This window comes from Colobus angolensis, unplaced genomic scaffold, assembly GCF_000951035.1.
Source record: "Colobus angolensis palliatus isolate OR3802 unplaced genomic scaffold, Cang.pa_1.0 Scaffold39, whole genome shotgun sequence".
Taxonomy (NCBI): Eukaryota; Metazoa; Chordata; class Mammalia; order Primates; family Cercopithecidae; genus Colobus; species Colobus angolensis.
The window spans coordinates 1,983,715-1,994,541 of record NW_012117265.1 but is presented as its reverse complement, the minus strand read 5'-3'; the positions used below and the strand labels follow the sequence as shown (position 1 = coordinate 1,994,541).

General features: G+C 52.9%; 1 protein-coding gene across 1 annotated transcript in view; it reads right to left on the bottom strand.

The window, feature by feature from the left end:
* The window catches only part of DOCK6 (dedicator of cytokinesis 6), a 117,188-nt gene that overhangs the window by 49,408 nt on the left and 56,953 nt on the right, over window positions 1–10,827 (bottom strand). The window contains 8 exon segments of the mRNA XM_011954952.1: window positions 902–1,051; window positions 1,151–1,217; window positions 3,468–3,553; window positions 5,966–6,178; window positions 7,211–7,340; window positions 7,574–7,642; window positions 7,880–8,055; window positions 8,737–8,824. Coding sequence (XP_011810342.1) covers window positions 902–1,051; window positions 1,151–1,217; window positions 3,468–3,553; window positions 5,966–6,178; window positions 7,211–7,340; window positions 7,574–7,608 — 681 coding nt within the window. The 5' untranslated portion in view covers window positions 7,609–7,642; window positions 7,880–8,055; window positions 8,737–8,824.

Here is a 10,827-nt window from a genome sequence, read left to right as displayed (position 1 = left end):
CTCACTGCAACCTCTGCCTCCCGGGTTCAAGCAATTCTCCTGCCTCAGACTCCAGAGTAGCTGGGATTACAGGCACCTGCTACTACGCCAGCTAATTTTTGTATTTTTAGTAGAGAATGGGTTTCACCATGTTGGCCAGGTTACTCTCGACCTCCTGGGCTAAAGCGATCCTCCCGTCTCAGCCTCTCAAAGTGCTAGGACTACAGTCATGAGTCACCGTGCCTGGCTTTCCCTACGTTTTTCTTTGTTAGTGTAAACAAAGGCCACTCTGGGCATGGCTCTGAGCCATGAGGCCTAGACTCCAATCCTGACCACTCAGGGGCTGTGAGACCCTGGGCAGTGGGACCCTAGCTACTCTGTGCCTCAGTTTCCCCATCTGGAAAATGGGAGCCATGGCACCCCTCCACCTTGGGGCCTGTGGTGAGGACTGAAGGTGGGATCCCTGTGAAGCGTGACCGTAGCAGCACCTGCCTGTGGACACTGGGTTCATTTCATCATTGCAGCCTAATTGAAGATTTTGAGAAAAGAAACTTGTCCTCACTCCCAGAAAGAGAAAATCTCAAATGAGGGTGCCAACTAGGTCTTTCATCTGTCCACAAACTTCCCAACAGCATCTCACCTGCCTCCGAGGACCCCAGCCTGTCACATGTGCCCAGGGATGGTTTTTCTTCCCAGGCTGCCCACTTATGGTTCTCAGCTCAACTGTCGCCTCTCCCTGGAAGCCCTCGGTGATTTCTCCCCACCTGAGTTGGGTCAGGGACCTCCTCCCGGCCTGTGTGACCCCGGCAACAGCCCTGATTACCCTTCTTGGTGATGTATCTGTCTCATTCTGTGAAGGCAGGGACTGAACCAGTGACAGATATTCAGTATTACCACCCCCTTGCCCAGCCCCAGCAGGCACCTTGATGACCAGGAAGATGTCAGGTGAGGGGTAGGTCACGGAGAAGATGGCAGAGCGGGCCAAGGTGGAGATGGCAGGGTGGGTGCCATGAGCCCGAAGCAGCCCCTTTATGGAGTCCGAGTTCAGGTCGAAGTAGAAGTTCTCCGAGATCTGAGGACACCAGAGGCAGCTGGGCCACTGCCTCTGGGAAGCCCACAGCCCCCCAACAAGGAGGAGGAAGGGGAGGAAAGAGAAAAAAGGGGCTCCTACCTTCTTTTTCTCCCGCACGTCATACAGAGCCAAGATTCCAAAGATGGGCTCAATTTCAATCTCAAACCTACAAGTGAATGGGACGGAGGGGGCTCTCCTTAATACTTCCCGCCGTCCACACACCCCACTCCCTCTTGGGACCCAAGGTGGGGGGCATCTGACTCCCACTGGGCCACATGGAACCGACACTTAAGGGCTTGCAGAAAAGGTACATCTCATTTTGCAAAAGGGGAAACTGAGGCACTAAAGGTTTTTTTTTGTTTTTTTTGAGACAGAGTCTTGCTCTTTTGCCCAGGCTGGAGTGCAGTGGTGCGATCTTGGCTCACTGCAACCTCTGCCTCTTGGGTTTAAGCAATTCTCTTGCTTCAGCCTCCTGAGTAGCTGGGACTACAGGCACGTGCCACCACGCCTGGCTAATTTTCTTTTTGTTTTTTCTTTTTTGAGATGGAGTATTGCTGTGTCACCCAGGCTGGAGTGCAGTGGTACGATCTCAGCTCACTGCAAGCTCCGCCTCCCGGGTGCATGCCATTCTCCTGCCTCAGCCTCCTGAGTAGCTGGGACTACAGGTGCCCACCACTGCGCCCGGCTAATTTTTTGTTTTTAGTAGAGATGGGGTTTCACTGTGGTCTCAATCTCCTGACCTCGTGATCCGTCCACCTCGGCCTCCCAAAGTGCTGGGATTATAGGCGTGAGCCACTGCGCCTGGCCAATTTTTTGTGTTTTTAGTAGAAACGGGGTTTCACCATGTTGGCCAGGCTGGTCTCGATCTCCCGACCTCGTGATCCACCCATCTCGGACCCCCAAAGTGCTAGGATTACAGGCATGAGCCACTGTGCCCAGCCGACACTGAAAATTTTTTTCCCCCTTCCTACACCTTCAGTAAGTAACTCACACAGAGTTCCTCCTCCCTGCAACCACAGCCCTTTTTCAGTTGGCATGGGGGCAGTTTTGGGCTCAACAATCCCCACATCTTGAAATTCTCAACTTTTGGGCTTCCCCATCTCTCCTTTCTGGGGTGTCATCTGCCACCACTGTCACGCTGCACGGAGTTCCCATCTTGCTCACCTGAATGGCCACCATAAGTCCTTCCGTCTTACTCTACCTTGCTGGCCTCCGCTCACCATGCAACTCCAAACTGAGACACTGAGCACTCCCCATTACACCCCTTCCATCCTCTCTATTCAGCCAGCTCCTCTTCCTCACTGAGTCTCCATGTACACGTCCCTCTGCAAGGGAAGCTGTCCCAGATACACGCTCCTACCCCTCAAGCTGGGTCAGGAGCCTCCTCCAGGACTCTAGGCACTTTCAGTGTCACTTATCCCGGCTCTGTGTGGTCATTACATGGTTATGTGTCCTGTATACAGTAGGGACTTCATAAATGGTTTTTTTGTTTGTTTTTTGAGGCTGGAGTGCAGTGGCACAATCTCAGCTCACTGCGATTTCCACCCTCTGGGTCAAGTGATTCTCCTGCCTCAGCCTCCTGAGTAGCAGGGATTACAGGTGCCTGCCACCACATCTGGTTTTTTTTTTTTTTTTAGTAGAGATGGTGTTTTGCCATGTTGGCCAGGCTAGTCTCAAACTCTTGGGATCAGGTGATCCGCCCGTCTCGCTTCCCAAAGTATTAGGATTACAGGTGGGAGCCACCGGGCCCGGCCAATAAGTGTTTGTTGAATGACTGGATGAGCCCACAGAGCCAGTTCCCAATCCTTGTGTTCAGGGCAGGAGGCCCAACCAGGCCTCAGGCCAGAATGGAGCCTCCCTTTCCTGCCCCGATCCAGGCAGGAACTCGGGGTGGGGAGAGGGAGGGCCAGGCTCAGGTCCAAGTCCACATCCTGTTCAACTCTGTTCCCACGCACTTCTGCTGCTCCCTGGGGGCTGGTGTGGAGGGGGCTGAGAGCCAGGCCCAGGGTCACTAGCACCCGCCCCAAAGCCTCCCAGCCAAACCCTGGATCCCAGAAGCAGGGCCGGCAAGCGCCAGACTCCAGCCTCACAAGTTGTATGGTCTTGGCACCATGATGTTATCACTCTGTGCCTCAGTTTCCCCACCTTTGCCCACTTCATGAGGTTGTGGTGAAGATTAGATGAGTTCATATACATGAAAGGCTGAGAACTGATCCTGGCATACAATTGGCACTTAAGAATTGGTGACTTGGGATAACGAAAAAGGAAGTCTTACTTCCCCCATAAAAGCCAATAGGTGGCCACATAGGTGACAGGGCCGCACACGGTAATGGCACTGCTCATGTAGTGTGTACCCCACCGGAACCCATGCGGTCATTTCACGCATTTAAGAAGAGGGACACATTGGTACACTCACTTGAGTGACAGACACTTGACCAAGATCCTCTGTCCAAAGTGCTCGCGGGGTGGCTCTGGGCGGCTACAGCGTTCCACGGCTTCGTCCTGCCAAGAGTCGGGGACAGGAGCTGCGGGGGAGCAGCTGGGACATCCTCCAGGAAGGGTCTGGAATGCCCAGCTTCAGACCAGCTCTACCCCAGCCTGACTAACCGTCTTTCCGTCCCTGCCTCTGAGCCTTTACACATGCCGTTCCCCTGCCTGGAATGCCCGTCTTCTCCCGCTCCTCCTTGTCTGGCTAATGTCTGCTTACTGTTCATATATACTTCTGCTATATAGAGGTATATAGTAGGTGTCCATGTATAGAAGGTTTTTTTTTTTTGAGATGGAGTCTCACTCTGTCGCCCATGCTGGAGTGCAGTGGTGTGATCTTGGCTCACCACAACCTCTGTCTTCCAGGTTCATGTGATTCTCCTGCCTCAGCCTCTGGAGTAGCTGGGATTGCAGCTTAGCCAACCCTTCCTCCAGGAAGTCCTCCCTGATCCCTGAGGCCTGGGCAGGTACCTCTTCAGGTGCCCACAATGTCCTGGTGTAAGGAGCCATGGTGGCTGGGACACTGAGGACCGTGTGAGGGACAATTACCAGCACCTCATCATGGCACTGCTCTGTCTGGGTTATAAGTTCCTAGTAGAGAGGTCTCTCCTCTACCAGTGAACTCTGAAGGCAGGGACTGGGTCTCTCTATTCATGGCTATATCCCTAATGCCAACAATACAGTGGGTACCCAAACATGTTAGTCAAATTATTATAGAGGTATACAATAGGTACCTACTAAAAGTTGGTTGGATGAACATAAGCATATACAGAAAGCATCCAATAAATGCTGATTGGAGAAATAGGGATATATACCCAATAAGGCACCCAATAAGTACTGATTGAATAAATATGGGTGTATATAGTAAGCACTCAATAAATGGCTAAATACAAACAGGAGTATATACTAGGTACCAAATAAATGTTGGTTGGATAAAAATAGGCGTATGTGGTAGGTGTTCAATAAATATTGGTTGATTAAATAGAGAACTATACAGTAGGCATTCGTGTATTGAATAAATATAGGGATATACAGTTGGTACCCAATACATGCTTGTTGGATAAATAATTTTTAAAATTTATTTTCTGGCCAGGTACAGTGGCTCACGCCTGTAATCCCAGCACTCTGGGAGGCTGAGGCGGGTGGATCACAAGGTCAGGAGTTTGAGACCAGCCTGGCCAAAATGTTGAAACCCCATCTCTACTAAAAATACAAAAATTAGCCAGGCATGGTGGCACATGCCTGTAGTCCCAGCTACTTAGGAGGCTGAAGCAGAAGAATTGCTTGAATCCAGGAGGTGGAGGTTGTAGTGAGCTGAGATCGTGCCATTGCACTCCAGCCTGGGCAACAGAGTGAGACTCATCTCAAAAAAAAAAAAAAAAATTTATTTTATATATTTTTTTACCTTTCCTATGTTGTTGATGGTTGGATAAATATAGGAGTATATAGTAGGTGTCTACATATAAAAGCTATTGAATAAACATAGGAGATACAGTAGGTGCCCACTAAATGCTGGTTAGCTAACTATAAAGGTATATAGTAGGTGTCCATATACAGAAGCTATCTTTTTTTTTCTTTGAGTCTCGCTCTGTTGCCCAGGCTGGAATGCAGTGGTGAGATCTTGGCTCACTGCAACCTCTGCCTCCCAGGTTCAAGCGATTCTCCTGTCTCAGCCTCCAGAGTAGCTGGGATTACAGGCGCCCACTACCATGCCCGGTTAATTTTTGTATTTTTAGTAGAGATGAGGTTTCACCATGTTGGTCAGGCTGGTCTTGAACTCCTGACCTCAGGTGATCCACCCACCTCAGCCTCCCAAAGTGCTGGCATTACAGGTGTGAGCCACCAGGCCCAGCCAGAAGCTACTTTTTTTGTTTTTGTTTTTTTTGAGACAGAGTTTTGCTTTGTTGTCCAGCCTGGAGTGCAGTGACGGTGATCTTGGCTCACTGCAGTCTTTGCCTCCTGGGTTCTGGCGATTCTCATGCCTCAGCCTCCTGAGTAGCTGGGATTACAGGCACCTGCCACCATGCCTGGCTAACTTTTGTATTTTTAGTAGAGATGGGGTTTCGCCATGTTGACTGGTCTTGAACTCCTGGCCTCAAGCGATCTGCCCACCTCGGCCTCCCAAAGTGCTGGGATTACAAACCTGAGCCACCATGCCTGGCCTAGAAGCTATTGAATAAGCATAGGGTATACAGTAGGCACCCAATACATGCTGGTTGGATAAATATAGGGGTATATAGTAGGTGTCCACATATAGAAGCTATTTAATAAACATAGGATATACAGTAGGTGCCCACTAAATGCTAGTTAGCTAACTATAAAGGTATATAGTAGGTGTCCATCTATAAAAGCTATTGAATAAACATGAAGTATACAATAGGCACCCAGTAAATGGTGGTTGGCTGATATCTGGGAAGGGGCACCCACCTCGTCAGGCGCCGGGTAGAGGGTAAGCAGGGCCGGGGGCCGGTGCTGCCGTCGGAGGCTTTCATTGCGCCGGTCCGCATCTTCTGGGGCCACCCGCTCTAGCAGCGAGGGCAGCAGTGAGTCAGCTGCCAGGTTCCTCAGGTCGAAGATGCTAGAGGCACCACTGCTTCGAGGGGTGTCTTCCGGGGAGCCTGAGCCACGCCGGGAGTCATTCTGCCAGTGGACAATGAGCAAGCACTGAGTGCCAGCTGTATACACCCTCACCACACTCTGGTGAGAATATCCTCAAACTCATTCTAGAGATGGGGAAATTGAGGGTCAGGGGCTGAGGGTCATCACTCTAAGCATCATCTGGGGGTTTTGCCTACCTTCTTTCCAGAAACTTCTGTCTGGGGAGCCTCCCAATTTTTACCATTGTTGGGGGAGGCTACTTCTTATCCCACATTTGGGGCTTCAGGTGATTCTTATCTGGCCAGTCAGAACACATCCACCCACCCTAGGGACTGGCTCCAAGGGCCTGGGCTGGGCCAATGAGAGCCTTCCCTGGGACTTTGTTCACTGTTGCCAGGGAAGGAGAGAGTTCTTCCTGACCTTCCTGCACTGGATCAAATCTCAGCTCAGCTCTGTGACACTGGGTCTCTGCACCCCAACTCTAAGGGCCTCAGTTTCCCTATGTACATTTAAACATAATAACAAAATTAGCTGGCATGGTGGCCCATGCCTGTAATCCCAGCAACCCGGGAGGCTGAGGTGGGAGGATCGCTTGAACCTGGGAGGTGGAGGTTGCAATGAGCTGAGATTATGCTACTGTACTCCAGCCTGTGTGACAGAGTGAGACTCCATCTCAAAATAATTACTTAATTAAAATAATAATAATAATGAAAACAACAATCATCTTTGGAATAATTACGGTTGGTATACAGTAAGTGCCCAGTAAATGTTGACTGACAAAATACAGGCTCAAGGCCTCTAAGAACCTTGCTATGCTTCAGTTTCCTTACCTGGGTGTAATGGCTGCCCTGACTCCTCGGATGAAAGGAGAGGACACATATAAAGCCTTTAGTATACCCTAAGCACTCAATAAATGTTTATAATTATGACCCCTAACTTTTTACTCATGGGGACTGATGCAACTCCTTTCGAGCTCAAGACTGTTTGGGTCATTTCCTGTCACATGTGACCAAAACCTGAGACTGGAGCCTCCACACATACCCCTTCAGTGACCCCAGCCAGGGAATTCCTCACCGAGTCCTCAGGGCCGGACCTCTCATCTCCAGAAGCATCCTGCTCAAAGACCTGGCGGGGGAGGCCCTTCTGTCGCTCTCGCTGTGTCTCCGTGGTGACGGGGCTGTATGCTGCACTCAGGTACTGATACCTAGCAGGAAACGGGGCTGGGCAGGTAGGGAGGGCTGAGGCCCCCCAGGGGCTCCCCAGTGTGTTCCGACACAGCTACTCGGCACCTACAAAGCCACCCTCCTTGTGCTCCACCTGACAAGTTTGCCTGCTCCTGCAGGGACAATGGGCAGATACGCAGTAGGACCGGCTGCAGACATCAGCTCAGCCCTTTTGGGTTCCGAACCCCCTAAGCTGCCCCCAAGTCAGACTCACCTTCTGTGGACGATGACCCAGTCCTCGATATACATCTCCACCGCGGCCCTCACCTGAGCATCCAGTTTTCTGCAGCAAAAGAAGATCAGGGTAAACAGAGGCAGGGTCTCTGCGAATCCTTCTGCTAGCCTGTAAGGTTAGCACCGTCCTGCCTATTCCAGACAAGGGGAGACGGAGGCTCAGAGAAAAAGCATGGCTTGTCCGAGGTCACGGCCCAGCCGGGAGCTGAACTCGGGCGGTTGATGTGGACGGCAGAGACAGAGTGGAATCACAGGCGACAGGCAGAGAGGGTGTGGGGCTACCCACTCATCCTTGGGGATCCCGGGCTCTGTGGTTCGGCATTCCCGGGGCTGCAGCAGCAGCTCCAAGTCGTCAGCTGGGAATTCGACCAGCTCCCTGAGGGGCCCGGGCTCAGCATCTGGTGGCCGGCTCAGAAGTACATCCTCAAAGTCTAGGGGCTCGACAACTTCCGTCAGTGGGACCTGGATTGGAGCAAAGTGGCTGTGATCGCACTGCCCTGGAGGCTGAGAGTGGAGGCATGAGGCAGGGGTGGGTGCGTGCTGGCTTCAAATTCAAATAGGAGGGCAGTGGGAGCCATGGAGGGTGTTGGAGCTACGGAGGAGCCATGGAGGATGGTGACCTCAGACTCTCCACCCCCACCTCAGCATTCCCTGCCCTGCCCCTCCCTCCAGGGGCTCCAGGAAGGAAATCACACCCCATGCCTGGAAGGGCAGAAACTAACAGTGGAAGGAAAGAAATGTTGACAGAGGCCAGGCAAGACACAATTCCTAAATCCCTTCCCAACCCTCTGGGCAACATGGCCCCACCCCTCTCAGGCGAAAGCCACTCCCCTCCCCAACTTCCCTCCTCCATCCCCATCTGGGTGGTCCAGGTGGCTGGAGGTGGGGGACATCAGCGGGGAGCCACTCCCCCCGGACCACCCACAGGGTGACAAGCAGCTGCAGGGTGAGTGGCCACAGGAATTGGCGACAGTACTAGGACCAGGACAGGGACTCCCTCCCCTGACACTGCTGGGTCTCTCTCGGTTTCCCCACAGGACAGGCCACAGGAGGGAGGGGGTGGGACGGAACCTAGGCCAAGGAAGCCGCTACCTCTGTCTGAGAGAAGGCAGGGGGTTGGGGGTGGATCCCCCAAATACTTACCCCCAGGGAGCTGCTGCAGCGCCTGCTGGAGCTGGGGGAGCCACTGCGTTCCCGGGACACCTGCTTCCGCACCTCTGCGGCCACCGTCCTGGAAAGACAGGGAGGGGCCATTGGGGACAGGAAAACTCAGGCAGTGGGGCCGACAGATTCCTGCTATGAGGAAAATTCAAATTGTGGAATGGAATAAATAGGCCAAGGGCCAAGAGAACCAGGAGTGCTGAGGCTTTCAGAGCCCCCAGCTCCCCAGTTCCCCCAACCTCGTCCCCATCAAGCACAGATCAGGAGAGGGGAATGCTGCCATCAGTGGGGTTTAAAGCCATCACGGACTCTCCTTCCCCTCCCAGCTGGGCCTGTGGCCTTCCAGGTCTGGAGGGAGGCCCACGGGTCCCTGGCCTCTGCTCCCTCATCTGGGGGACCTCTGTCCACCCTGCTGTACCCCAACACACCCAGCTCTGCCCCGGGACCCCATTCAGAACATACATCCCTTCCCATCCTTGCTTTGGGGCCTGGATAAGTCATTTCCATCTCTGAGCCTCAGTTTACCCATCTGCAGCTGATGCCCTGACTTCACAGGGCTGCTGGGGAGAGCGGAGCCTGGGGCCTGGCCTGAAGTCACAGAGATCCTGAGATGAGGCATTGTGTCAGAGGTCAACCTGGCCTGGGGGGCCCAGAACTGGGAGGCCTTTTAAGTAACCCCATGCCACCAAGGTGGGCCCTGGGGCCTTCCTGGGCCACCTGGATCTGAGCAGGCCTTCAAAATCAGGGAGGACGGCCGGGTGTGGTGGTTCACACCTGTAATCCCAGCACTTTGAGAGGCTGAGGTGGGCGGATCGCCTAAGGTTAGAAGTTCAAGACAGGCCTGGCCAACAGGGGGAAACCCCATCTCTACTAAAAATACAAAAATTAGCTGGACGCCTATAGTCCCAGCTAATACTCGGGAGGCTGAGACAGGATAATCGCTTGAACCCGGGAGGCGCAGGTTGCAGTGAGCCGAGATTGCGCCACTGTACCTCAACCTGGGCGACAGAGCAAGACTTTGTCTCAAAAATTAAAAAAAAAAAAAAATCAAGGAGGATGGGGGTAAAGGGGCAAGACTGGCAGTAGAGGGGACTCTGCAGGAATGTGGAGCAGAACCAGTGGGCACAGGGATGGCTCAGGCCTCCAGTTCCTCTGGCTGAGCTCAGGAGGGGACGAGAGAGAGCCATGCAGTTACCTGGGGGTAGAGGGTGCCTGGCAGGGGGCACAGCAGGTGCAAAGGACCTGAGACTGGGCTTCATGCTTTGAGTGTGGAGACTCCCGCTCCCTGGGGTCTCTGTGAAGGCAGGAGCTAGGGCTGTGTGTCCCCCAAACAGGGCCTTACACATACTAGGCACTCACTCCATTTTTTTTTTTTTTTTGAGACGGAGTTTCGCTCTTGTTGCCCAGGCTGGAGCGCAATGGCACAATCTCAGCTCACTGAAACCTTCGCCTCCCGGGTTCAAGTGATTCTCCTGCCTCAGCCTCCTGAGTAGCTGGGATTACAAGCATGTGCCACCAGCCCGGTTAATTTTTTGTATTTTTAGCAGAGACAGGGTTTAACAACGTGGGCCAGGCTGGTCTCAAACTCCTGACCTCAGGTGATACAACTGCCTCAGCCTCCCAAAGTGCTGTGATTAGCGGCGTAAGCCACCGCTGCCGACCTACTTTTTTTTTTGAGACAGGGTGGTTGCCCAGGCTGGAGTGTACTGGCACGATATCAGCTCACTTCAATCTCCGCCTCCCAGACTCAAGTGATCCTCCTCCCACCTCAGCCTCCCAAGTAGCTGTGATTATAGTGTGTACCACCAAGCCTGGTTCATCTTTCTATTTTCAGTAGAGACAGGGTCTTGCCATGTTGCTCAGGCTGGTCTCGAACTCCTGACCTCAAGCGATCCACCTGCCTAGTACATTTTTTTGATAGAATGAGTGAGTCCCGCTGGGCGCGGTGGCTCATGTCTGTAATCCCAGCACTTTGGGGGGCCGAGACGGGCGGATCACGAGGTCAGGAGATCGAGACCATCCTAACTAATACAGTGAAACCCCGTCTCTACTAAAAATACAAAAAAACTAGCC